The 27,962-nt window shown below is 59.7% G+C and overlaps 1 protein-coding gene across 1 annotated transcript; it reads left to right on the plus strand.

The window, feature by feature from the left end:
• Positions 1-27,962, plus strand: PIAS4 (protein inhibitor of activated STAT, 4). Its single transcript, XM_011943454.1, has 11 exons — positions 1-289; positions 2,264-2,690; positions 12,799-12,883; positions 15,579-15,620; positions 16,003-16,093; positions 16,212-16,340; positions 16,421-16,526; positions 20,559-20,632; positions 20,876-21,036; positions 25,959-26,089; positions 26,202-27,962. The coding sequence occupies exons 1-11, from the start codon at positions 206-208 to the stop codon at positions 26,459-26,461; spliced, it is 1,590 nt and encodes a 529-aa protein (XP_011798844.1). The 5' UTR covers positions 1-205; the 3' UTR covers positions 26,462-27,962.

A 27,962-nucleotide genomic window follows, 5' to 3' on the forward strand; every position in this document is an offset into this window, starting at 1 on the left:
TGTCAAGGGCAGGCTCCTCTGAGGTGGCAGCTGCCGGGAAATCTGAGTCGTGAACATATGGCCGTCTAAGGGCTGTGCTCCGGGAGGTGGGAGCTGGGGCTCCACTGTCCAGCCTGGGCGGGGCGGAGGCTCCCGGGGTGCCAGGATGTCAGCAGGTTCCTGAGCCCACCTGCCTTCGGCCAGGCTGCCAGTGTGAAGTGTCCACATGACATCGTCTCTCCCTGCTAAGGCCTTGGGCCACTTCCAGAAGAAACATCTTGTCCGCAAGCCTTTTTGTTTTCTACACAAGGTAGGAAGTCAGGCCAAGGGAGGTGAGGCATTTTTGTTTTCAAAGTGTCACTGACTCTGAGGCCCAGCAGACCACGCAGGTCCCCATAGCCAGTGTGCTGGTGAGTGAGGGTCCCCGGCAGCGGACGGGAACACCCTGGGGAGCCTAGGGGCCGAGGGGTCGATGCCAGTCCCATGCATGTACTAGGGAGGCTCTGGGCCAGCCACTTCTCTCTGTGAGCCTCGGTTTTCTCACCTACACGATGGGTGTGGTCATTGTGAAGTTAGCGACACAGGCCTCGCTGGTGCCTGGCAGGGAGCAGACGCTGGCATCCCGGTTCTTCACAGTCACGGGGCCGCGCAGCCCTGATGCGGGAAGAGGCATCTCCCGAGGCTCTTAGGGCAGGACTGGGCCACCCGCATGTGCGTCCCTATCGTTTTGAGCCGGGACAGCCTCTCCGTCTTCAGCAGGATCCCGGCCCAGTACAGCTGGAAGGAGTCAGAGTTGACAGATGAGGACCCCACCAGCGGCCCCGGCTGCTGCAGCCTTGGTGCTGAAATGGGCGGCTAGGCTCCTGGCCTCACCCTGGGGCAGCTGGGAGCTGGAAACGCCAGCGCTTCCTGGCACGGAGGCCGCGATGGAGACTCTCCAGTGGGACTGCCTCTGGCTTTGACCCCCAGGGCCTTTCGAGTGGAGTTTGAGTGATTTATCGGTTTCTTCGGGTGCTTACCAGCTTTCCTTACCAGCCTTGACACTTGAGCTTTTTCTCTATTCCTCCTGGAAGTTTCTCTTTCCCACCACATCTCATTCATCCCAGGCCAGCTTCAGGGCTGAGGGTGGGTGGCCCCAGAACCCTGCCAGCCCATCCCTCGAGGACACCTGGCTTCTGCAGTCTGTTGAGCCCTCTTTTCCTTTCATGGTTCTACCCCTCGTGGAGGGGAGGCCACCGCCAGGCTACCCCACATCAAACACTGGGGTCAGCTGGGCTCTGTTGTTCGGTTTGATTTCGGTGGAGAGGCCCTGTCGGGGGATGAGGGCCAGGCCCTGCCAAGCCTCATTCGTCACTTTGGCCCAGGTCCCGCAACAGCCCCTGTGGCTGCTGCCTTCCCCTTGGACCAGTCCCCCAGGGACTCAGGACGATGTCTGGAGATGTATTTGGTTGTCACGAACTGTGGGTGTTGAGCACCCCACAGTGCCCAGGACGGCCCCAGCGTCCACAGGGCCGAGGGGGCGAAACCCTGCTGGAATGATGGGTAGATGTTTCGGAGGCCCCCACAGGCCCGGCCCTGTGTTGCTGTCCGGAGGATAGTGTGGCAGCAGGGACCGCCCCTGGCTTCAGAGCCAGGTCTGGGTTTGAATCTTGGCACTGCCACCTCTGAGCCGACAGTTCCTCTTTTGTGACAGAGCTCACACACCAGCCTAGCAGGGGTGTTTTAAGGATCAGAGTTAAATATATAATCACATGACCGACTCGGTTCCTGGCAGGTGATTAGTGCTAAGTAAACTGTGGCTACCGTTGGCGAGACCGAAGGGAAAACATATCTGTGGCTGACAAGGGTTGAGCGACCGCCCAGCCAGTGCTTTATGTTGTTATCCTCCCGACGAAGAGACTGAGGGTCAGGGAGGCACTTGGTGTTTGCCGGCAAGGCGCTGGCAGAGGCCGTTTACAAGTAAAGCACGATTCCCAGTTCCTGCCCTGGAGATGCTTTCAGGCTGAAGACAGGGAAAGAGAACCTAAAATAGAAGGGGGGCCTAGTCAGAGGCGCTTTTGCTGCGTTGGCGATGCTGGGGAAAGTTTGATGAAGAGGAGGGAGGGGGCAGGGCTTTGCTGGGAGGGGGCACCGTAGGGGCCGGGCACTCCACCAGCCCCAGCCAAGGCTGGCGCTTCCTGGCGAGTGGGTGTCTCTCACGGCCCCCGCATCAGGGCCTGGCCTCTGCGGAGTCCCCTGCCTCGCAGCTCTGCCCTCTGAGTCGTGTGTGCTTGCTCCTCCTCAGAACATGGTGATGAGTTTTCGAGTCTCCGACCTTCAGATGCTCCTGGGTTTCGTGGGCCGGAGTAAGAGCGGACTGAAGCACGAGCTCGTCACCAGGGCCCTCCAGCTGGTGCAGTTTGACTGTAGCCCCGAGCTGTTCAAAAAGATCAAGGAGCTGTACGAGACCCGCTACGCCAAGAAGAACTCGGAGCCTGCCCAACAGCCGCACCGGCCCCTGGACCCCCTGACCATGCACTCCACCTACGACCGGGCCGGCGCTGTGCCCAGGACTCCGCTGGCAGGCCCCAATATTGACTACCCCGTGCTCTACGGGAAGTACTTAAACGGACTGGGACGGTTGCCTGCCAAGACCCTTAAGCCAGAAGTCCGCCTGGTGAAGCTGCCCTTCTTTAACATGCTGGACGAGCTGCTGAAGCCCACCGAGTTAGGTGAGTGGCCGCCCCAGGGAGGCTGCGACGGGAGGCCTCACCTGGGCCCTGTCGCCCAGCCCAGCCACGCCGCCGACTTTGAGTGATGTTCTCTGGCACAGCCAGGGCGGGGAGCCACGGTGGCCAGGGCTGTCCTTCCCTGGAAGCAAAGGGACCCTCTTTGATATTGGTCACCCCTTGCTGTGTTAGAAGTTACCCTGAAATGGAGCAGTGGGCGTCCGTTAACTCTCAGGAACCCATGAGCCGCGTTGCGGGGCGTTGGGGCTTGGGGGCTCTCATGAGGCTCAGTCAGCCCGGAGCCACCTCATCCGGAGGCTCAACCGGGGCTGGAGCAGCCACTTCCTCGTGTGGTGGCTGGCAGGCCGCAGCTCCTCACCGGCTTTTGGCTGCAGTCCCCAGGTCCTCACTGTGCGGCCTCCTGCACGGGCTGCCCGGGCTTCGTCAGCCTGGTGGCTCTCTCACCCTAGGGTGGCGAGCGTGTACGTCCAAGCTGGGAGCTGGAGCCCTTTTTATGACCCAACCTCGGACACGCCTTGCCGTCTCCCCCATGGAGTCCGTTGCTCACAGACTCTGTGGCACAGGCAGGGACCACACCAGGCTGTGACTGCCAGGGCCAAGGGTGACCAGGGTCACCTGGGAACCTGGTTTCCCTGCTTATTCCCCATGGAAAGGGGGCTGGCCAGTGGCATCGGCCTTCCCTCCTTCCCCCAGGCTCTGGTTCCTCGCTGGCAGCCTGCAGGTATGGCCTTGGTCAGCGGGCTCAGGTCACTGCCAGGCTGTGCGCACCGGGCGTGCTGGGGGCTCAGGGCGATCCCAGGCAGAGGAGAGGTGCTGGGCTCCACGCTTCTCTCTCTCATGTCTTTGTCTGCAAGCGCTGACTGAGCAGGAACTGTGTGTCAGGACCTCGCAGCCCGCAGCAGTGTGGACAGGCCCTTGCGCCTCCCCAGCAGCCGCGACCATTCAGGCTGCAGGTGGGTATCAAGCCCGGCCTCTACCTCAACCATAGCCCTGAGCTCAGGGCCAGGGAGGCCAGAGCAGCCCCAGCCCCCAGGGCAGGGAGAGTTTGCAGCCTCTGGGACTCCCAGCTAGGGAGCGGAACATCCTGGGCCTTTTGTGGACCTGTGCCCCGAGGCGCTCAGATTTTACCAGGTCCTCTGTGTGCCTGGAGGTCTCTTCTTCCTGCCTCCCTTCCCCTGCCCCCACTCTTTCCTTCGCAGTAAACGTCGGAGCGTGGTAAACGTGGGAGTGCCTGCTGGGTGGCTGCGTGATGGGCACCAGGCATGGGCACGCAGCAGGGAACGGGACCAAGGCCGCGAGGTTCCGGAAGCCTCTGCACACCCCCTCCCAGCCTTCTGACCCAGCGACCTGCCTGGTCCCTGCTGTGACCTGAGGGCTCCTCTCTGGCACGCTTCAGTCCACTGGGTGCCCGCTGGCCCCTCCCCTGCCCTGGGAGGCAGGGTCGATGGGGGTGTGGGGAAGGGGAACTGGCCACCTTTCCCCTCCCACCTACAGCCCTGGGACTTTGTGAGGTTAGGTTGGAGGGGCTGTGCTTCCAAGTGAGGACGGAGGAGGTGGAGGAGGTAGGAAGATGCTGCCGGTGGTTCCTGAGGCAGCCGAGGCTCCTCCCTCCAGCCTGAGGCTCCGCCTTGCAAGTGAGGCTCCGCCTCCACCTTTTTTCTTTTGCAGGAGGTGTCTAGCGGCAGCCTCCTGGGGAGCAGGTTGGCCCAGCAGCACCTGTCCGGGGGACTCGGGGCCTTGGCCTGACTTTCCCGGCCTTTGCTGCCTCATGAGGGAAGCGGTTCCCCCGGCGGGTTCTTGGGCAGAGCTGGCTCTCTCTGAAGCTTGGGCCTTGGGAAGGACCTGCATCACAGGGAGGCTGGGCTTTCCCGGGAGCGGCAGGGCAGGCTTGGTCCAGGGCGGGGGACGGGGCTGGCCGTCTTCCTTCCTGCACGGGGACCAGTAACTCCATCCCACAATGCATCGCTGTGCCCTGAGCCCCCAGGGACCCCGGTCACCTGATCTCCGGGAGAGCCAGCTCCCCTGTCTACACCAGTATGACTCTGCTGGCGGCTCAGAACAAAGAGGCCAACCCCACCCTGCCTCTCCTTCCCACTGGCTCCCTCTCCATCCTAAGCCCCAGGTGAACCCCCTTTCCTGGATTCCCGTGCTCTTGGGGGACCCCCCGGGGAATGCCTGGGTCCTCAGAGGTTTCCTGGAGCATAGACCCTGGCCCCAAAGCAGTGCTCGCCTTGGTTTCAGGGTCTGAGATGCCATCCCTCCACCCCGACCCTGGGCTGTGTCCCTCCCCAGGGTGCGCTCTGTGGTGCTGGCCTTGCGGGGGGGCCGCCTCAGGAGGACCCAGTTCCGCCGGCTTCCCCCTCGCCCCCGCCTCTGGCTGTGACCCACCGGCCAGCGTGAGGCCCACTGCTCTGGTCTGTTTCCCCGGAATAGCCGCCGGCCGGCTCCAGGATGGAGACTGCGCCAGGCGGACAGGAGCCATAAATCACGTGGCGCGGAATGCTGGCCTGGGGGAGGGGGTGACAGAGCTGCAGAGCAGGCTGCGGGGGCCTCGGGCCACAGATGATCGGCTCCAGTGGGAGGTGCCATGTGTGGGGACGGGGCTGGTGCCCAGAACAGTGCGGAGAATGGCCCCAGGTCACACAGCGGCATGCCTTCCCTTATTCTGAGCCCACTGAGTCCTGCCTCTGAGCAGAGGCTCTGTCCTGGGCCTCGTGAAGGCTGGGGACCCTGTCCTGCCTCTCAGCAAGGAAGCCCGCCCCACCCCTTCCCAGCCTGCACCACCTGGGGAGTCCAGCTAGGGGGCCTGACCCTCCTGTCGGGGTACATGGGAAGAGAGGCTGTCAGGAGATGTGGGGCGGAAGGAAGGACACATGCTGGCCGGGCGCAGAGCTGCTCCTCCAGGGCCTCGGCCCACAGCGGGCACCCCGAGGAATCTGCCTGCTTGCCCGCCTGCTGTGCAGAGTGGAGCCCCTGTCGCCACGGCTTCAGACGTCCCCAGAGGCAGGTAGCCCTGGCACTAGCCAAGAGCCGCCGGTCGGGCACGTGCTGTGCTGTGTGTAGGCACGTGTGCCCTTCAGTCTCTGAAGCCCTTGGGCTAGCATTGCCCAGGTCACAGCATGGTCCCTGCTCAGGTGCAGCACAGAAGTGCCAGGTGATAAGCGTCTCGTGGCAGACAGAGGGCTTTCAGGGGCAGCTGTCAGTAGCAGGAGCCATTCACTCTACATTTGTGAGGAGGTAGCAGTCAGGAAGGCTTCCTGGAGGCAGCAGCTTCCAGTCCAGACCTGAGGGTGACTCCCAAGAAGCCAGGCAGAGAGGAAGGGGCAGGGGAGTGTACTCCAGGCAGAGATGGGGGGCAGGGGAGTGTACCCTGGGCAGAGGGGAGGGGGCAGGGGAGTGTACTCCAGGCAGAGGGCAGCGAGGGCAGAGGCCGATGGCCAGAGAGGGCTCATTCACAGGGCTGAATGGAGTCCATTGTGGCCAGAGTGTGGTGTGCCCAGGAGGAGGGACGCAGCAGCCTGGGCGCAGGCGGCAGAGAGTGGAACCCGAGAATGGTGGGCCCAGGGAACGTTGGAAGCTACCCTCCTTTGCCTGAGGGCTGCAGCGCCCCTGAGGTTCTGGTATGATTTTGGGGGTCAGTGAGGAAACTGAGAGGTGCAGGAGGCAAGTGGCTGCCAGCCTTCCACAGCCAGGCCTGCTGCCTGCCCAGGCCCACCATCTGTCCGTCTGCACACTGGGAGCCTGGGGGGGCACGGGGCATCCTGTGTCACTGTCCCATGTGTGGGGTAGTCTGACCCACTCGGCCCACTGGCACTTCCCATGCCTGTGATTGGGGAACAAGGGGACTCCGCCAGCTCTGCCCCAGGTCCTGGCCTTCTGGTTGAGGAGGAGGGATGGGCCCACTGCTACCAGCTGGGGGACTGCTGGCAGCCACCCCCACTTCCCACTGGTCCTTCTCCTATCCCCTGTGGCCCCCAGCCCAGCCCAGTTCCCCCACCTGCCTGCCGGCCACAGCCTCCTGCTCTGCTTCCTGCCCACTGGTCCCCCTCCCATGGCAGCCTGTGAATGTTCTCGCTGATGGGTGGAGCTGTCAGCACCATCCCCTGTGCCTAGCCAGGGGCACCTGTTCCCCACCCCTCTAGGACAGTGCCCCCTCTGTCCCTCATACCTTACTATGCTGCCTCTGCTCTTGATCTGGGGGACCTGAGGTGGGGAATTGGTGCTGGTAGCTCTTGGCTGGACAGGGTGGGGCTGGGAGTTAGAGAACTTGTATGTGCTGGGGAGGGGACAGCCTGGAGGAGGGGCCAGCTGGAGGCGGAATGGTCCCATCCGATCAGCTTTTTTTTAATTTTTTTTTTTATTTTTGAGACGGAGTCTCGCTCTGTCGCCCAGGCTGGAGTGCAGTGGCATGATCTCAGCTCACTGCAAGCTCCGCCTCCCGGGTTCACGCCATTCTCCTGCCTCAGCCTCCCGAGTAGCTGGGACTACAGGCGCCCGCCACCTCGCCCGGCTAGTTTTTTGTATTTTTCAGTAGAGACGGGGTTTCACTGTGTTAGCCAGGATGGTCTCGATCTCCTGACCTCGTGATCCGCCAGCCTCGGCCTCCCAGAAGTGCTGGGATTACAGGCGTGAGCCACCGCGTCCGGCCCCGATCAGCCTTTTAAAATCTCCCTGTGTTTCATTTCTAGTTACACTTGCACAATGATGCGCCTGTCCTAGAAAACTGGAGTCAACAGCAGAGCAGCCCGGCTGGCGCCCTGCTGCCCAAGTGGGCTGCCTCGGCGCAGCGGGCCGTGCTTGCCGCCTTCCCCCTTTGCCTGTGTGATTGTAGGAGCGTGTGGCTGTCCTGGCTGCTGTTTTATAACCACCCCCCATGCTGTGAGCATCTGCTCCTGGCGTTAAATATTCATGTCAGCAGCACCTCGCGAGGCTCCCTGGCAGCCTTGGGAGGAGCCGGCGGCTGGGCCCTTGTTGGGCTCTCGGATTGGGCCCATGGGCTGCTTTGCATGCCCGGGCTGGAGGGCCTGGCTGAGCACCTCATCCCAGAATCGGCTTTGCCTGGCAGGGCCCAGCCTTGCACCTGGCCGCAAAGGTGCATCTGGTTCAGCGGCACCTGTACCTTGGTCCTGTGGCTCGTGGGTGCCGGGCAGCCCACGGAACCATCTCCCCCTCGGGGAACTTTGTGCTTCAGTGGCCCCACAAGAAGGAGCAGCAGAGTGATGCAGGGCGACTGAGTTGATCCTTGGAGGGAGAAGGTTTGGAGAAAAGCGGGGCAGGGGGTGCAGTTTGTAAATGAGGTGTTTAGGGAAGCCTTTCCTTCTGGTTACGTTTGTGCAAAGACAAATACAGGGCCATGAGGCTGGTCGGGAGAGGAAGGTTCCAGAAGAGGGAATGGCGTGTGCAGAATCCCTGAGGCAGCATGGCTGGTAGGGCCCAAGGAGGCCAGGGTGGTGGCCGTGTGTGTGCCAGGGTGGCTGTGGCCCTGGACAGGGGTGCCGAGGGCCAGGGGTCTTCTGCAGAGCCAGCCCAGGGAGGAGGCTCTGGCTGCTGAGACCAGCAGAGCTGGGGGCAGGTGTCCGCATCGGGTGGCATTTGAAAGCAGAACTGACAGGACTGGCTGGGGGAGTGGATGTTTTCAGGACAGCAGAGACAGGGGCTGCGTGGATGCCACCTGGGTTTCTGGCCCCAAACAGCTGACCCCGAGGGCAGAAGAGAAGGTTTGCGTTATTCCCCTCTTCCTGAGGGCCAGCCATAGCCCCTTCCCCAGCAGAGGGGGGCCAGGTGTTTGGGGGGATCCGTGAGCGGCCTGGGGCGAGTGGCACAGCAGAGCAGTCAGAGCACAGGGCATCTCCCGGGCCCCCAGCAGAGAAGCACAGCCCGGCCTCCCCCAGAGGGAGCCCTCCCAGGGCCGCGAACCCAGAGTTTCGGTCTTCAGTGACCAGGCCCTTTCTGCTCCGGGCGTGGGCTTGCTGCCTCCTGGGGACCCACCCGCCTCCCCTCATTCCTCCTGAGACACTGAGGGGTGGAGTGTCCATGTTTTCACCTCTGACCCAGCCTGGAAGCTCAAGGCCCAGCTCCGGTGTCTGCTCCTGGGAGGCCTCCCTGCCCCGAACCATTGCTCCCCAGGGCTTAGGGCAGATCTGGGCGCGTCTACAGGTGGCCTGTGTGCCCCACCCTCCCAATTAGGCGGCCTTCCTCAGGGGCCCAGCTGGGCATCCACAGCCCATCACCTCTGCAGAGGCTGGCTGTGCCCTCAGCACATAAACGGGAGCAGGCTGTGGCACTGTGGCCATTGTGGCAACGCCAATGCTGCAGTAGCCCCCTCTTCCTGAGGGCCAGCCACAGACCCGGCACCGGTCCCCGAAGAAACGGGTCAGCATGGGCCGGACATGCAGGCTCAGGCCACGGAGGCCCTGGCAGGGCTGGGATCCGAGCCCAGGCAGTCTGGCTTTTTTTTTTTTTTTTTTTTTTTGAGACAGAGTCTCGCTCTGTGGCCCAGGCTGGAGTGCAGTGGTACAACCTCAGCTCACTGCAAGCTCTGCCTCCTGGGTTCACGCCATTCTGCCTTAGCTTCCCGAGTAGATGGGCTTCCCGTGAGCCACCACGCCCAGCCGGCAGTCTGAGCTTCTGAGCCTAAAGCAGATGTACTTTTTACATCGTTACCTCTTCTCATGGGTTTTAATTGAGAAGGTTCCAAGACGGTGCTGGCAGTTGAGGTCCGATCCCACGGCTCCGGTTCTTGTAAAGGCCCTGTCATAGGTGCAGGCCACACCGCTGTGTGCACTGCCGTCCTGGGAGCACCTTTCTAGGACCAGGCAGTCTCCTGCTCATAACACAGACAGTATGGCCTGCGAAGCTGATGAACTCCAGCCTTCATCCGGGCAGTTCACCACCCTTGTTCTAAAGGGCTTGCCCGTCGTCTTGTCTCCCGGCCACTCCAAGGCTGCCATTGTGGCCAGATTCTCTCTCCCCCACGCTCCTCCGATACTTGTTTACACTTACAGACAAATAGGCGTTTACTCAGATTTCTTCCCTCCGTTTGCATTACACCAGTGACGGCAGGGCATGCGTGCCGCTGAGCGTTTTTGATTTACGTCTAAATGTATTTTTTAACGTAGGCACAGTCTTGCTGTGTTGCCCAGGCTGGTCTCGAACTTCTGAGCCCAAGCAATCCTCCCACCTCAGCCTCCTGCGTAGCAGGGATGACAGCCGCACACCAGCACACCTGGCTCAGGCTCATTTAAAAACGGTTTTTTAGAGACAAGGTCTCACTATGTTACCCAGGCTGGTCTCCAACTACTGTGCTAAAACGATCCTCCTACCCTGGCCTCCTAAAGTGCTAGGATTACAGGCATGAGCCGCCGTACCCGGCCTGCAAGTCTCTGAATGCATGTTTCCATTTATTGAAGGAAAATACTTTGGAGTGGGATTCCTGGGTGCTAGGTTAGGTCTGTGCTTACCTTTTAAGGGCAGTTTCCCAAAGTGATTGTACTGTCTTTTAACCCCACCAGCAGAGAGTTTGCTCTACACCCTCGCCACCTCGTAAAGTTGCCAGTCTTTTCATTTTAGCCATGCTAGTGGATGTGTAGAGAGGTATTTTACTTTATTTTACTTAATTTTATTTTATTGATACGGAGCCTCACTCTCACCCAGGCTAGAGTGCAGTGACCCAGTCTTGGTTCACTGCAACCTCTGCCTGCTGTGTTTAAGCGATTCTCCTTAGCCTCCTGAGTAGCTGGGATTACAGGTGTGGGTCACCATGCTTGGCTAATTTTTGTATTTTTGGTAAAGATGGGGTTACCATATTGTCCAGGCTGGTCTTGAACACCCGCCTTGGCCTCCACAGTGCTGAGATTCCAGGCATGAGCCACCATGCCTGGCCTGGGTGTGTAGAGAGGATTTATACCGGTCTTAGATTTCTCACACAAATCGCAGGGGCCTGAAATACTGGCTGATATTTTGTGGAGGATTTTATATCTGTGTTCGTGAGGGGCATTTATGAATTCACCAATATGGACCTGCAGTTTTCTTTTTCCTTTTTTCTTTTTTTTTGAGATGGGGTCTGGTTCTGTTGCCCAGGCTGGAGTGCAGTGGTGCGATCATGGCTCACTGCAGCCTCCACTTCCTGGGCTCAAGCGATCCTCCTGCCTCAGCCTCCAAGGTAGCTGGGACTACAGGTGGTGTGCGCCTCCACACCTGGCTAATTTAAAAAATTTTTGTAGAGACAGGGTCTCACTATGTTGCCCAGGCTAGCCTCAAACTCCTGGGCTCAAGAGATCCGCCCACCTCAGCCCCCAAAGTGCCGGGATTACATGCGTGAGCCACCGTGCCCGACCTGGACCTGCAGTTTTCAGAAAAGGTTTTAATTATGGATCCAAATTCCTTAACAGGTAACAAACTTTTCGAACTTGCTGTATCTTTTGGTACCCGTTTTGGTAGTGTGCATCTTTGGAAGAATTTGTCACTGAGCTGTCAGATTCATTGGCATGAAGGTGCACCTTTTACTCCCCTATTGGACCAAGAAGCGGTAGGGTCCGTACTGTGCTGCTCCTTTCGTTTCTGGTACGGGTAGTTTGTGTTCTCACTGTCTTTTTGTTATTCAGCTAGAGTTTTGTTCGTTTGTTTTTGTTTTTGTGTTTTGGGGGTTTTTTTGGAAACAGTCTCACTCTGTTGCCCAGGCAGTGGTGTGATCTCCACTCACTGCAACCTCTGCCTCCTAGCTTCAAGCAGTTCTCCTGCCTCAGCCTCCCTAATAGCTGGGATTACAGGTGCCTGGACCACGCCTGGCTAATTTTTTTTTTTTTTGAGACGCCACACCATACTGTTTTTCTTTTCTTTTTTTTTTTTTTGTGACGGAGTCTCGCTCTGTCACCCAGGCTGGAGTCTCACTCTGTCACCCAGGCCGCGCCCGGCCAGTGTTTTTCTTTTTAAGAGATGGGGCAGCCAGATGCAGTGGCTCATGCCTGTAATCCCAGCACTTTGGGAGTCCAAGGCGGGCGGATCACCTGAGGTTGGGAGTTGAAGACCAGCCTGACCAACATGGAGAAACCCTGTCTCTACTAAAAACACAAAATTAGCTGGGCGTGGTGGCTCATGCCTGTAATCCCAGCTACTTTGGGAGGCTGAGGCAGGAGGATCGCTTGAACCCGCGAGGCGGAGGTTGCAGTGAGCCAAGATGGTGCCATTGCATTCCAGCCGGGGCGATAAGAGTGAAACAAAGCCTCAAAAAAAAAAAAAAAAAAAAAATGGAGCTGGCTGGGCGCAGTGGCTCACGTCTATAATCCCAGCATTTTGAGAGGTTGGGGTGGGCAGATCACCTGAGGTCACGAGTTTGAAACGAGCCTGGCCAACATGGTGAAATCCCATCTCTTCTAAAAATACAAAAATTAGCCAGGCGTGGTGGCTATTCGGGAGGCTGAGGCAGGAGAATTGCTTGAACCTGGGAGACGGAGGTTGCAGTGAGCCGAGATCATGCCATTGCACTCCAGCCTGGGTGACAGGGTAAGACTCCATCTCAAAAACAAAACAAACAGAAAAAACAATGTTTTCTGACTGCGCCTCTGCTTGTCAGTCCAGTTGTAAGTAATAGGGTAGGGCCCAGGCTTGTGAGCGCCATGGCCTTCATCCCGTCAGTACCTCCGGCGCTCCCTCTGTCCAGGTGACGTGGCCACCCTGCAGGCACGAGGAGAGCGAGGGCCGGGGCCAGTTTGTACTCAGGAGGGAGGAGGGTGACAGTGTCCTGCAGGCCTGGCTGGGTCCAGTGCTCCCCTCAGGCAGCTGGGCACTTTGCAGCCTTCCTAAATAGATGCCTGCATCCCACAGGCTGCGAAGGGCACCGGCTCTCTGAGTGGCCCTCAGCAGGACACAGGCCGTGGTGAGCGGCCCCGAGAAGGGGATGGTCGGGAGTCCTCCCTCATCCTCCTCCCTCATCCTCCTCCCTGGGCGGCCCCCACCTCTGCCCCACATATCTGTCCAGCCAGCTTCCCATTTCCTGTTTCCTGATCTGAAGAGGCGAAGGCCCGGAAAAGCAACTGGGCTCGGGGGACCTGCCAGGGACCAGACATGCCCGTGACCCCGTGTTTGTCTTCAGTCCCCCAGAACAACGAGAAGCTTCAGGAGAGCCCGTGCATCTTCGCCTTGACGCCAAGACAAGTGGAGTTGATCCGGAACTCCAGGTGCGCGGCCCCTCCCCCAGCCCAGTGCCCTGCCGCCTGCCCACTTTCTCCTGGGCTCACTGGGCGAGCCGGCAGCCACGTCCACCGCGAGCCTCGCTCGGGCTCAGTCCAGAACCGTGCTGCAAGGCAGTGGCCGGGTTCGCTTCCTTCCGGAAAACCCCGTCCTGAGTCTCACTTGCTGGGCTGTGTGCCCACTGCCTGTACCTTGCAGCCCGCTAGAGAGAGGCGGACTGACTGTCCCCTTTTAACACGGTCTTGCCCTCTGCATGTGGGACCATCCTGAGCGCTGCAGGGTGCTGAGTGTCATTCCTCGCCTCCACCCACTCCATGCCAAGAACACGCCCATGTTGTGACAGCCACAGATGTCCCCAGACGTTGTCCAGTGTCCCCTGGGGCAGGATAACATGGGAGAGACCTCCCTGGGTTACTGGATTTCACGTACCCCCAAGAGACTCTGCGTCCTATAATCCTCTGCCCTGCTGAGGTCTCAGAAGGCCGCACACATTGAAATCCACACGCTGAGTTGGAGGAGGAGAAAGGAGGTGAATCCCGGGAGCTGGGGTCCCTGGTTTACACCGCCCGCCCTCTCAGGAATTTATTCTGGTGTCCAGCATGAGCAGGAAGTTAGATGTTTTTTTTCGTTTGTTTGTTTTTGAGACTGAGTTTCACTCTTGTTGCCCAGGCTGGAGGGCAGTAGCACGATCTTGGCTTCCTGTAACTTTCACCTCCCGTATTCAAGCGATTCTCCTGCCTCAACCTCCCAAGTAGCTGGGATTACAGGCGCCTGCTACCACGCCTGGCTAATCTTGTATTTTTAGTACAAATGGGGTTTCACCATGTTGGTCAGGCTGGTCTCGAACTCCTGACTCAGGTGATTCACCCACCTCAGCCTCCCAGAGTGCTGGGATTACAGGCGTGAACCACCGCGCCCAGCCAAAGTCAGGTTTTTTCCCAGATAATGAGCACAGGGTTTACCCCTCCGCACTGTGGGTAGTGAGGTGAGACCGTTCCCTGGGATGTCCGCAGACGCTGCCGGTGTCCCCGCCCTCAGATGAGGACGGCTGAACTCCAGCAGGTGAGGGCCGGTGTGGCTGCCCTGCGCTCTGCTCCTCCCTCGGTCTCTCTGAGGCTGTCCCGCCTCCAGCTGAGACACATTCCTCCCGGGGCAGCCTCATGGTGGGTGCTGGGCCCTCAGGACAGGGGAGGCCATTTGCCCAGGTCACCCGAGTCCGTGGCAGGGCTGGGCTGGGCGCCCCCATTTGATGCCCAGCTTCTCGTGCCCAGCCGCTTCAGACCCACTGCCCCCACCTGCTGTGGGGCCAGGTTCCCGGGGCCTCCCAGCCTGGCCCTCACACCTAGTAAGGCTTCAGAACCAGCTGAGCCAGGCTTGGCCACTGAGGCCTCTCTGCCAGGGTGACCCAAGATGGTGACGTCGCCTTCCTCATCTTCCTTGCCTGTGAACCTGGGTCCACACAGCTCCACCCACACTGCGTCCCTTCCCGCGGGGTGCTCGAGCCAGCCACACAGTATAAAAAAATCAGTTTGAGTTTCTCCTCAGAAAGCTTCTGAGCTTCTGGACATTTCCTTTTCTTTTTCTTTCTTTCTTTTTTTTTTTTTGAGACGGAGTCTCGCTCTGTCAGCTCACTGCAAGCTCTCCCTCCCCGGTTCATGCCATTCTCCTGCCTCAGCCTCCTGAGTAGCTGGGACTACAGGCGTCTGCCACCGCGCCCTGCTAATTTTTTGTATTTTTAGTAGAGACAGGGTTTCACCGTGGTCTCGATCTCCTGACCTTGTGATCCGCCCGCCTCGGCCTCCCAAAGTGCTGGGATTACAGGCATGAACCACCGTGCCCAGCCCACATTTCTGTTTCTTACGTTGAGATATGATTTACATACCATAGAATACAGAGTTTTTAAGTGTGTCATTGAGTGGGTTCTCATGGTAGTGTAGTCCCACCGCTGCCTAGTCTCGGAGCAGTTGTGTCCATCCACATCAGCCACCACCCTTCATCCGCTGGCCCCCAAGCATCCCCTCCTGTCTCTGTAAGTGGGCCTGTCCTGAACATTTCATAGAACTGGAATCACACACTGGGGCTTTTGTAAATGATTATTATTTGAGACGGAGTCTCACTCTGTTGTCCAGGCTGGAGTGCAGTGTCGCGATCTCAGCTCACTGCAACCTCTGCCTCCCAGGTTCAAGTGATTCTCTTGCCTCAGACTCCTGAGTAGCTAGGATTACAGGCACATACCACCACACTCAGCTAATTTTTGTATTTTCAGTACAGACGAGGTTTCACCATATTGCCCAGGCTGGTCTCAAATTCCTGGGCTCAAGAGCTCCGCCGGCCTCGGCCTCACAGACTGGGTGTTTTCTTGCCGTTGTGAGCTGGCTGCTGGATTCCAGCATGCACATTTTAGCTGTGTTTCCTCACAGTGACAGGCACCTGACTGCCCTCTCTGGTTCAGGGTTTTGCAGTCGATTCTCTTGCATTTTCCAGGGAGGCCAGCCCCTCTCCTGACCCCATAACCACTCCTGTCCCACCCGGCCCGCACCAAAGAGTCCTGGGCCTCCGTCTCCCGGCTCTAGGGGAGGGAGCCTTGTGGGGTGGCGGCCTCCACCTTGTGGGGCAGGCTGAGGTTGCGCCTTCCTCACTCAGCTCTCCTTTCCTTTCCTCTCGTTTGCTCCACACCCACAGAGAACTGCAGCCCGGAGTTAAAGCCGTGCAGGTCGTCCTGAGGTATGCCCAGGTGTGCCCACGACCCCAGGGCTGGACCCTCGGCCAACTGCCCCCCCTCCCCCCCGCCCCCCAGTCCTGGTCCAGGCTCTTCTCAGTCTCCCCTGCTAACAGCAGAGCCCAGCTCCCCTCCGCCTGCCATCTGTCCCTGTCTGGGGATACACCACCATCCCACCACCTGCTCAGGCCACACCTGGGGGCCCCGATACCCCCCATGTCACCTTCTCCAGTGCCCCCATCACCGCCACTTGACTCACACTTGTGTACCCCCGCAGCGGCGCAGCCTCTCCTGTGCCCCTCATGGTCCCCATTGTTCCCCACACAGCGGCCTAGCCCCTCCTGTGCGCCCACTCCTGCCGCCCCATGGTCCCTGTTGTCATTGCAGAATCTGTTACTCAGACACCAGCTGCCCTCAGGAGGACCAGTACCCGCCCAACATCGCTGTGAAGGTCAACCACAGCTACTGCTCAGTCCCGGTGAGCACGGCCCACCCTGCGTCTGCTACATGGGTTTGGGGGCCGTGGAGGGAGGGTGGGGGCCGTTGGATTTTCCAGCCATTCTTGGCTCGAGGCTGAGCGGCCTGTCTGCTTGCAGGGCTACTACCCCTCCAACAAGCCTGGGGTGGAACCCAAGAGGCCGTGCCGCCCCATCAACCTCACCCACCTCATGTACCTGTCCTCGGCCACCAACCGCATCACCGTCACCTGGGGCAACTACGGCAAGGTGAGTGCATGCCCGGGTGCCCACCCTGCCCCCCGCCCCGGCCCCGCCCTGCCAGCCTGACGCCGCCCCTCTGTCCCCAGAGCTACTCTGTGGCCCTGTACCTGGTACGGCAGTTGACCTCGTCAGAGCTGCTGCAGAGGCTGAAGACCATTGGGGTGAAGCACCCGGAGCTGTGCAAGGCGCTGGGTGAGCAGCTCAGGGCCACCTCGGCCGAGGGGCGGGCCGAGTCCCCCCTGGAAACCTTCCCTGTATTGGGTGAGGGTGGGGGGCCTGCACCCGAAGGAGATGGGTCAGGGGCTTCCTGTCACTCTGGGGGTCCATGGCCTCCCCGCTGTGGCTGAGGTCGTCTCTGGAGGATACGGATGGCAGAGGGGGCACTTGGCAGTGGGAGCTGCTGTGCAGAAGCCTGTGGGGTCACACCCCATGTTGCTGGCCCCAGGCTCCCCAGCCTACAGGAGTCCAAGCAGCAGAAGAGCTGGGGTCTCGTTCCGGGACAGCACAGAGGCTGGGAGGGGTGAGAGGAGTCCAGAGGGAGCTGCGCTCTAAGCAGGCCCTTCTGGTTGCCTCAGCGGGGCCTGGCGGGGCACGGACAGCGATGGCCGTGGAGGCAGTTGCTATGGGAGGAAGATGAACAGCGGCGGTCTGACCTCACGTGGTGAGGCCCCATTTTATCTTTTTTTTTTTTTTTTTTTAAGAGAGTCAGGGTTTCCAGGAGGTGGAGGTTGCAGTGAGCTGAGATTGCACCACTGGACTCCAGCCTGGGCTGCAGAGCGAGACTCCACCTCAAAAAAAAGAAAAGAGGGTCTCACTGTATCGCCCAGGCTGCAGTGCAATAATGCGCTCATGGCTCACTGCAGCCTCTAACTCAGGCTCAAGCCATCCTCCTGCCTCAGCCTCCTGAGTAGCTTGGGACCACGTGTGTTTACCACCACACCCAACTGATTTTTTTGTGTGTGTGTGTGAGACAGAGTCTCACTCTGTCGTCCAGGCTGGAGTGCAATGGCACGAGCTCGGCTCACTGCAACCTCCGCTTCCTGGGTTTAAGCAATTCTCCTGCCTCAGCCTCCCGAGTAGCTGGGACTACAGGCGCCCGCCACCACACCCGGCTAATTTTTTGTATTTTTAGTAGAGACGGTGTTTCACCGTGTTAACCAGGATAGTCTCGAACTCCTGACCTCGTGATCCGCCCACCTCCACTTCCCACAGTGCTGGGATTACAGGCGTGAGCCTCTGCACCCGGCCCCAACTAATTTTTTAATGTGTCGTAGAGATAATTTCTTGCTGTGTTGCCCAGGCTGGTCTTAAACTCCTGGGTTCAAGCGGTGCACCTGCCTCAACCTCCAAAAGTGCTGGGATTACAGTCTTGGCCTCTTTCACACCTGTTCTCTTTTGTACTTGTGACAATGAAAACAATTTTTTTTAAGTGACACGCAGAGCAATTTTAAAAGAAAGTCTACCGGCCAGGCGCAGTGGCTCACGCCTGTAATCCCAGCACTTTGGGAGGCCGAGGCGGGCGGATCACGAGGTCAGGAGATCGAGACCATCCTGGATAACACGGTGAAACCCCGTCTCTGCTAAAAATAGAAAAAACTAGCCGGGCGTGGTGGCGGGCGCCTGTAGTCCCAGCTAGTCGGGAGGCTGAGGCAGGAGAATGGCGTGAACCCGGGAGGCGGAGCTTGCACTGAGCCGAGATCGCGCCACTGCACTGCAGCCTGGGAGAGTGAGACTCCGCCTCAAAAAAAAAAAAAAAAAAGCCTGCCAAGATGGGCAGGTGAATCAGTGCCCCCCGTGCAGCTGCGCAGCTCAAAGCCAGCGTACAGTTGGCCCTGTTTAGTGGCTGTGTGGCCTCGGAAAGTCACTGGCTTTCTCTGGTGGCCGCTGTCTTCAGGAGAATAGATCTGAGCCATCTTGAGGGCAGCCGGGCCTCTCTCAGGACCCCACATGCTCGGGGCTCCAGCCTCCGTGGGCTCCGCCGGCCTGTTCTGTGGAGAGGCTGGGCCTAACCTGGAGTCCTTTGGAGCTGGGAGTGGGAGTTGGGCAGGTGAGCGAGGACTGAGACCACCTGCCGGACTGAGAAGTGGGTGGTTCTGGGCCAGCCGGGTTTGCTCATGCCCCCTTCCGGAATGCTCGCTGTTTTCAGGTGGAATCTGGGCACCACCCCAGCCCCTTGGCAGAATGTGGGCCAGAGGGCCTCCCAGCTGCCCCTCCTAGCCGCCCAGGGCTCCTGTGCCCAGGCCTGAGAGTTCCCCATGAGCACTGCCCTCCTGGCACAGCCAGGCCTGGCCTCTGGCCCCTGTTCTGACCACCAAAGGGCACGTACTAGCCTGGGTGTCCAGAAGCCTGGAGCAGTGCTGGCACTGCCAGGGGCCTGCGAGCCCCATCGTGTTGAAGCTTCCTGCGCACTCCAGTCCCCCAAGTCAGGAAAGATAGCCGGCAGCACCCCCTCTGCAGAGCAGGATGTGGAGGGGTGAGGGTTCCCGCCGCAGAGTCCCCCATCCCCGGCCAGCCTCCTCCAGGCTCGGAGAGGCGGGGGCCTGGCGATATCTCCATGAGACCAGTGGGGACACTGAGGCACAGAGTGGCAAAGTTAGGGTTCTGTGACCTGGGTTTCCCCATCCCGCCTTCCTCTTCCCTCAAAGGGCCCTTTCTTCAACCCCCCCGACCTTCCTTGCCTTTGGGGACAATGGCCAACTTGAGGGAGGAGGCTGGGGCCAGGCAGGCCTCTTCTAGGCCCATGGGGTGGGGGCCGTGCTTAACTCCTCGGTGACCAGAGTGCTGGGGGCTGCGGGGTCAGATTTCCTCTCTCAAGGGGTCTCCTGTCGGTTCCCACAGCCGGCCCCAGGCTCAGCGTCTTTGTCACTGGATTTCTTTCTTGTTGCACCTAGGAAGTCCTCACGTTTGCCTCACTTGAACCCTTCGTGCTGCACATGTCTTTCTGTACATGGAGAAGGGAGAGCTTGCTTTGAAATCAGATGGGCACCCTCATCCCCTCCTAGCTGCCCAGGGCCCCTTTGCCAGGCGTGAGGGTCCACGTGGGCACCGGGTAGCCAGAGCTGGGTCCCAGGGTGCCAAGGAGTGAGCGACTAGGGCAGCCTTGGCTCAAGGAGGAGAGCTGCTGGGAGCCTGCGAGGGTGCCAGACCGTGTTGGCCAGCTTGTGGCTGCCACTGCGTCCCTGCGGGAGAAGGAAGAGCCCACTGCTCCACACACAGGCCGGGGGCTGGGTGGGGGTCAGGAAGGAGGAAGTGGCTTCCAAGCGGCCAGAGATAAGTGGTGTTTCAGGCCGATAAGGGGTGGTAGGAGCAGTTCCAGACGGAGAAACGTCAGGACAGCTAGGGGAAGGGGGAAGCCAGGCTGGCACCATCACTCTGAACCCCAAGTCAGTTGGGCAGGTGGCTTCCTAGAGGAAGCAAAACTGGTCCAGCAGGCAGCTGAGGGCCAGGTGGTGGATGGAGAGGCCCTGTGGACTGTGGGCCAGGGTGGTCTGCACCGCAGGGCCCAGGGCTGGGGGCTGTCCTGAGCTAGCCGAGGATGGAGTTTAGCCACATCCCGAAAGTGTCAGGAGGGCAGCCGGGGTCCCCGCGTGAGTTTCCTTCTGGCTGTGGGCCTCCTGCCTGTGGAGGGGAGGGCGGTGCCTGCCGCACACCTTCATGTTTCACATGTATTTCCCTGTGTTCTGTGCAGCTTGCTGGTGGGCACCGTCTTTGCCTTTAAAGAAGCAGCTACGTTCCTGGGTGTGCGGGCTGCCTCGGCGTGGTGTCCAGGGCTGGGCGGCAGCTGCTTCCTGGCTCAGAGCCAGGAGGCCCCGGGGTCCATCTCCCAAAGGAGTCCCTGCCTCACTCCCCACTGTGGCCTTGGGGATGGTGTGTCGGGGACAGAATTGTGTCACAGCAATGACCCCGTCGGCTGTGTTGCATGAAACTTTCCAGAAAGTCCGGTGGGTCCTAGCCCACGTGGGCTGGGGGAGGCCACATAGGCCACCTGCGTGTGGGGGCTTTGGCTGGGTCTGTGATGTGCCCAGGTTGTGGTCAAATCTAATGGTGGTCGCCGCCTGACTTTCTCTGGTCCCTCGTGGCCCTGAGCCACACAGTGAAGCTCAGGGCTCGTTTTTGGGGCACCTGTTCTGGGAGGTGGTCATGGGTGCTGGAGAGAACCCGAATCCCAGCCCCTGCCCCACTGTGCCCACCCCTCTGACGGTGTCCTCCGTTCCCTCCCCACAGTCAAGGAGAAGCTGCGCCTCGATCCCGACAGCGAGATCGCCACCACAGGTGTGCGGGTGTCCCTCATCTGCCCGGTGAGTTGGGGGCAGCCCCCTCCTTGGGGCCTCTCCTGCGGCTGTACTTCCTCCCTGGTGGCCCTGGGCCCAGGGCGGCTTGGCTGGGCCGTGAGCCTGCGGGGGCAAGGCTGGTCTTGGTCCCCGCCGTGTTCCCGAGGCACGAGCGATTGGAACAAGCCACAGGATGGAGCTGGGGGTGAGGGGCGCCGGGTGGGCGGGCGCAGCAGATGGTGCCATGCTCACGCAGCCCCTCCCCCACAGCTGGTGAAGATGCGGCTCTCTGTGCCCTGCCGGGCAGAGACCTGCGCCCACCTGCAGTGCTTCGATGCCGTCTTCTACCTGCAGATGAATGAGAAGAAGCCCACCTGGATGTGCCCCGTGTGCGACAAGCCAGCCCCCTATGACCAGCTCATCATCGATGGGTGAGCCTGGGGCCCCGGGGAGGGTGGCCGGAGCCGGATGGCCGTGGAGATCTTGGTGGCACCCCGCTTCCTGCAGACCCCGTGCTGCCCCAGCAAGACACAGCAGTGGGGACACATGGTCCTGGAGCTTTGGAAGCCCCGGGCTGTGAGAAGAGCCCGTTTCTTCCTCGCGGAACTTGTCAGAGCCTTTGCCGTGCAGGCAACAGCCACGTAGCTTAGGCTGCAGAAGGCGGCTCGGGTCCACCCCCCTCTCACATGACCTCAGGCAGGTGTGACCTTGAGCTCCAGGAGTGTGGTTTTTGCCACAAAAAACCAAGCCGGACTCTGCTTTCACACGGCGTTCACCCCAGGACATGCAGCCGTGGGGATCACCTCCTCACAGAGAGGCAAAGGAGGTGGTGCCTCCTGGAGCGCTCTGGCCACGCCATACTCTTCCCTTCCTGGGTGGCACAGCTGTAGCCAGGCATTCCCCAGGCCACAGGGGACAGGAGGACAAGACCTTTCTCCCTGGAGGGAGGCTCTGCCCAGGGCTTAAGTTTCCAGAAACTGAGCCCTGTTGTCTGTGGCACCTGATGCGGCTCCTGCCCGGCGCCGGTCACGCCCACCTCTCGTCCCCAGAGCCTGTGGCAGGGCATGAGGCCACAGCGGCATGAGCTGGTGCCCTCACAGGCGGGAGCAGGCCCTGCCTGGGGGGGATGAGCTGGGCTCCCAACCCTCGGGGGCACGGCCTCAGTGGACTGTGCAGGTGAAGGCAGGGCTGGCCTGCCTCTGGGCTCATAGATTTGGTCCCTAACTGGACCCCTGGTTTGTGCGCTTGTCCCCATCCTGGGAGGCAGACCTGTGAGAGTCCCCATTTTACAGATGAGGAAACAGGCTCAGAGGGGGCAGCCAGCAGCTGGAGCACCCTTCGGCTCACAGGGGGCCAGACTGGGACTTGAACCTGGCTTGAGTCTGGGTCCCCTCTGTAGAGAGCTGGGTGGCCACCCCCTTGCATCCCAGCTTCGGATAGAGAGAGGAGACCCTGGGGCCGGGCACGTGGACTGCCTGAATGGCTGCTCTGTTCCCAGCTTGACAGCTGTGCAGCCGGGTGCCCGCCTTCCCCCAGAGGCCCAAAGTGGGGCTTGGGCTTGGGGTGGCGGCAGCTCTTACAGCTCTCACAGCTCCAGGGCCACCAGGGCTGGGGCAGGCAGCTGTATCCCACACAGGCCTTGGCCTCAGCAGCCCATGAGACTCAGTGTAGCCAGGGAGGCTTCCCGGAGGAGAGGTCCTTGGTTCATACTTAACAAAGTATGAGCCCCGTCATCTCTCTGTCCCTGGTTCTGAGCTGGGTGACCCCGGGGTCCCCAAAAGAGTCCTGTTCCAGACCCTGCCTTCAGGGAGCCTTGTTCTTGGCAGGGGGAGCGGATAGAGGAGCAGAGCCAGACATAAACTGCTGTGTCTGTCTTGGAGAGGAGGACGAGAAGCTGTGGGGTGGGGCTTTGGAGGGTGAGAAGGAGTTTCGCAAGCAGGGCAGTGAGCAGGCAGAGCTGTGCTACGCCTGGGGTGGCCCCCCGGCACAGGGGGCTCTGAGCATTGCCTCAGAGAGACCTCGGGGGGGCAGGCCGGGGGGCTGGCCTGGGTGAGAGGAGTCCCATCAGCCTCAGAAAGTGTCGCCCAGAAGGCTGGGCGTGGTGGCTCACGCCTGTAATCCCAGCACTTTGGGAGGCCGAGGCGGGTGGATCACGAGGTCAGGAGATCAAGACCACAGTGAAACCCCGTCTCCACTAAAAATACAAAAAGTTAGCCAGGCGCGGTGGCGGCGCCTGTAGTCCCAGCTACTCAGGAGGCTGAGGCAGGAGAATGGCGTGAACCCGGAAGGCGGAGCTTGCAGTGAGCCGAGATCTCGCCACTGCACTCCAGCCTGGGCGACAGAGCGAGACTCCGTCTCAAAAAAAAAAGGCCGGGCGCAGTAGCTCAAGCCTGTAATCCCAGCACTTTGGGAGGCCGAGACGGGCGGATCACGAGGTCAGGAGATCGAGACCATCCTGGCTAATACGGTGAAACCCCATCTCTACTAAAAAAAATACAAAAAACTAGCCGGGCGAGGTGGCGGCACCTGTAGTCCCAGCTACTCAGGAGGCTGAGGCAGGAGAATGGCAGGAACCCGGGAGGCGGAGCTTGCAGTGAGCTGAGATCCGGCTACTGCACTCCAGCCCGGGGCGACAGAGTGAGACTCCGTCTCAAAAAAAAAAAAAAAAAAAAGGCAAATGTCGCCCAGAGCAAGACGAGGGCTCTCCTGTGTGATGAGAACGACGCCACTGCAGGCGCCTGGGAGCAACTATAGCCTTGACAGTAACAGGCCAGCCTGGGCCCTGCATGGACCCATGAGGCACGGGGCCTCTCCCCAGACGCCCCACAGCCACTGCGCCCTTCCCATCCTGCGGGTGGGGAGACTGAGGCCCTTTGGCCAGGACGGGGTCAGAGAGCAGAACCAGTGCCTGCCTCCAGTTGGCCTTGTGGCCTCAGGGAACTCATCCCCTTCCTGAGCCTCTCTTTCGGCATTTGTGAAATGGGGCTGGTAGGACCTCCAAGTAAGAAGGCAGTACACAGCGGGGGCACTCTGGAGAGGCTGTGGCTGGGATGGGCATGGGGAGCCCCCACTCTGCTTCCAGTGCTACTCTCACATCTTCTGCAGGGGCTTTGAGCAGCCTTCACTGCAGGCTGTTTCCTGATCTGGGGGGCACACAGTGCAGTGTGAAAGCAGATGTGGGTGCACGCCCGCATGCCCACACATCGATATGGTCCACACCATCTCACCCCCACACCCATACAGTCCACACCGTAACCCACACCCACATACCTACATCCATACAGTCCACGCTGTCACACACACCCCTACACATCCATAGTCCACGCCATCTCATGCGAACACACCCACACATCCATACAGTCCACACCATCACACATACACTTATACAGTCCACACATACACAATCCATACGGTCCACATCACACATAACACACCTGTACAGTCCACACCGTCACACATACACACATCCATACAGTCCACACCGTCACACATACACACATCCATACAGTCCACACCGTCACACATACAAACACATCCATACAGTCCATACAGTTCACACCATCACACACACATCCATACTGTGCACACCATCACACACACATTTATACAGGGAATACTGTCACACATACACACATCCATACAGTCTACGCCATCACACATACACACAATCCATACAGTCCACACTGTCATACACAGCCCCACATATCCATACTCCACACCATCTCATGCGCATACACCCACATATCCATACAGTCCACACCGTCTCGTGCACACAATCCATACAGTCCACACCATCACACATACATCCATACAGTCCACACTGTCACACACACATCCAGTCCACGCCATCACACTCATATCCATACAGTCCATGCCGTCACACGCACACACCTATACAGTCCACGCCGTCACACACACATCCATACAGTCCACGCCGTCACACGCACACAGAGATTCATACAGTCCATGCTGTCACACGCACAGAGATCCATACAGTCCATGCCGTCACACACACACATCCATGCAGTCCACACCATCACACATACACCTGTACTGTCCACAGCATCACACATACATCCATACAGTCCACACTGTCACACATACATCCATACCATCCACACCATCACACATACATCCATTCGGTCCACGCCATCACACATACAGAGATCCATACAGTCCACACCATCACACATACACATCCATATAGTCCACACCGTCACACATACACATCCATGCAGTCCACACCATCACACACACACCTGTACAGTCCACACCACACATGCATCCATATGGTCCACACTGTCACACATCCATACGGTCCATGCCGTCACACATACATCCATACAGTCCACACCATCACACACACACCTGTACGGTCCACAGCATCACACATACATCCATACGGTCCACACTGTCACACACACATCCATACAGTTCACACCGTCACATCCATACAGTCCACACCATCACACACACACATCCATACAGTCCACACCGTCACACACACACAGTCCACACCATCACACACACACATCCATACAGTCCACACCGTCACACACACACGTCCATACAGTCCACACTGTCGCACACACATCCATACAGTCCACACCATCACACACACACATCCATACAGTCCACACCGTCACACACACACCTATACCGTCCACACCATTACACATACATCCATAACGGTCCACACTGTCACACACACACAATCGATACAATCCACACTGTCACACACACAATCGATACAGACCACACCGTCACACATAGTCTACAGTACACAGTCACACACAATCTATACAGTCCCCACTGTCGCACACACACATCCATAGACTCCACACCGTCACACACACACACAGTCCACACCATCACACATACACACACACATCCATACAGTCCACATTCACGTATGCCCACATCCACACACGGATGCACATACACCCACGTGCGCACTTGTACACATGCATCCATGCACACGTATGCACACATGCTCACACATGCACAGATATACTGTCACATCCCCACACAAACATGCGTGCACACCTGGAGATGCCCAGGGGGCAGGGAGGGCAGGACCCCTGCAGCCCCCACATAGCCTGCTCTTGTGGGTAGTTGGGGGCCACTGGTTTTGTGCCTCCTTGCCCCGCCACCCCTGGCAGTGCACCTGCAGGAGCCTAAGGCCAGGGGAGGGGATTCAGGGCCCCTGGACCCCTGTAGTCGGGGCGGTGAAGCTGCTCTTGCAGGGAGAAGTGGGAAGTGCCTGGCTGCATCCAGGAGGGATGGAGGGCTGGGGAGTTGGGGGGGGGCGGGGCACCCCCAGCTGCGTCGTCAGCTGTCCCCCTCGCCCCAGGCTCCTCTCGAAGATCCTGAGCGAGTGTGAGGACGCCGACGAGATCGAGTACCTGGTGGACGGTTCGTGGTGCCCAATCCGCGCCGAGAAGGAGCGCAGCTGCAGCCCGCAGGGTGCCATCCTCGTGCTGGGTGAGTGCCTCGCCACCACCAACCGCGCAGTCCCCAGCCAGGGCCGCCTCAGTTTCCCCATTTATCAGTGGTTTCATCCTAAGTACCTGCACCCTGTCCCTGTCCCCCGCAGGCCCCTCGGATGCCAACGGGCTCCTGCCTGCCCCCAGCGTCAACGGGAGCGGTGCCCTGGGCAGCACGGGTGGCGGCGGCCCGGTGGGCGGCGTGGAGAATGGAAAGCCGGGCGCCGACGTGGTGGACCTCACGCTGGACAGCTCATCGTCCTCAGAGGATGAGGAGGAAGAGGAAGAGGAGGAGGAGGAGGAGGACGAAGAGGGCCCCCGGCCCAAGCGCCGCTGCCCCTTTCAGAAGGGCCTGGTGCCGGCCTGCTGACCCCGGCCGCACACTCGACTTTCCTGGTGCTCACCACGCAGAGGGCGCGGGCCAGCCTCAGGCGCAGAGGGAGGAGTGACCTTTCTTTTTCTTTTTTCTTGTTCCTTTTGTTTTTCCACCCCTTTGCCTGGCTCCTGGCACCTGTACCTCTGGACTCTCCTATGGGGGATTAAAAAAAAAGTAAAATGACAAAAAAAGATACAAAAAAGAAAAATGAAACAAAAAAGTCAAACTCTTAAAAACAAGGCCGGCCACCCACACAGCCACCTCCCCGGCTGGAGTCCGAGCCGGGAAGGGGTAGTGGGCGGGAGGGACCAGGATGCTGCCCCGCGCCCTCCCCTCCGGATGCCCAGCTGCCCGCCGCCCTCTTCCCACGACCATTCCAGCCGGTGTGCAGGGCCCCGGGCGGCGGGCGGTGGGGCACAGCCCCTCTCTGGCGACCACTTTGACGTGTCTCTTCCTTTGCTTTTTCTCTGCAAACATCCTCTCCCAGAGACCCTCACGCACCGAGCAACGAGCGTTTTAGCCAAGAAGCCATGGAGTGGGTTGGGGCAGGGAGGGGCAGTGGGGTGGGGGGATGGGCGGGCAGGATTGGGGGACGGTGGGCGGCTGGGGAGGGTTTAGCCACAGATGTGTTGTATTTTTTGAAAGTGCAATAATTTGGTATTTTGAAGACCCAGCGTGTGGCCAGGAAGCCCCGGGGAAGGCGGGGGCCCAGGGTGCGGCACCGTGTGGCGTGGGGGGGTCTCAGTTTTCTAGCCAGCTACCTCGGTAACTCCAATTCAGGTTAACTTCCCTACGGAACAGCACAGATGTCCACAGATGTCCACAGCTGCCGCCGCCGCCGCCGCCACCATACCCCAGTCCTTGGGGCACGGGGGGCGGTCGCTTCTCAAGGGGCAGCAGGGACTCCGGCCACCCCAGCTCTTGTTTGGGTTGATTCCTCTCCTTTTTGCTCTTGGTTTTCCGACGGGTACGAGGCTGGCCTGGCACCCTGTCCCCCGGGAGCCTTGCTTTTCCAGCAGGACCAGAGCAGGGGCCTCCCTCCTGTCCCCAGGGGTTCCCGGCCCCTCACAGGCCCCACCCATGCCCTTGGCCTCAGGGTCCAACAACTGGGGGCGCTTCCGGGGCTCTGCCTCCAGGATCCCGCAGCTGGGCACCCCCCTCGCCCCCCAGGAGACCGGGGCACAGGCAGGGCACCGGCCTCACCTGGTTCTCCAAACCTGCTGCCTGCCGTCTGTTTTGCTTTTGTCCTCCCCAGCCCAGAATTTTCCTTTGTATAAACAGAACTCCTAGTCAGGAAGCAATATCATTTCAGGTCTAAAGAAAGGGACGTGCATCTGGCCGAGGGCAGTTCAGTCTCGCTGCAGAGCCCGCAGCCCGCTGCGCAGCTCGGCCCCTCCCGCCCGCACGGGCAGCTGAAGGCCGCTGTTTTCTAATATTTGTATTCTAATTTAATTGTTTTTAAAAAATGCAAATAAAAAAGGTCGAGGTGAAGCCA

The sequence above is a fragment of the Colobus angolensis genome, unplaced genomic scaffold (genome assembly GCF_000951035.1).
Source record: "Colobus angolensis palliatus isolate OR3802 unplaced genomic scaffold, Cang.pa_1.0 Scaffold22, whole genome shotgun sequence".
In the NCBI taxonomy this organism is placed as follows: Eukaryota; Metazoa; Chordata; class Mammalia; order Primates; family Cercopithecidae; genus Colobus; species Colobus angolensis.

Coding starts and splice junctions, on each gene's coding strand:
- PIAS4 (XM_011943454.1), top strand. CDS start 206: ATGACATCGTCTCTCCCTGCTAAGGCCTTGGGCCACTTCCAGAAGAAA. Junction 290..2,263: donor CTTTTTGTTTTCTACACAAG/GTAGGAAGTCAG, acceptor GCTCCTCCTCAG/AACATGGTGATGAGTTTTCG. Junction 20,633..20,875: donor GGGTGTCCCTCATCTGCCCG/GTGAGTTGGGGG, acceptor CCTCCCCCACAG/CTGGTGAAGATGCGGCTCTC.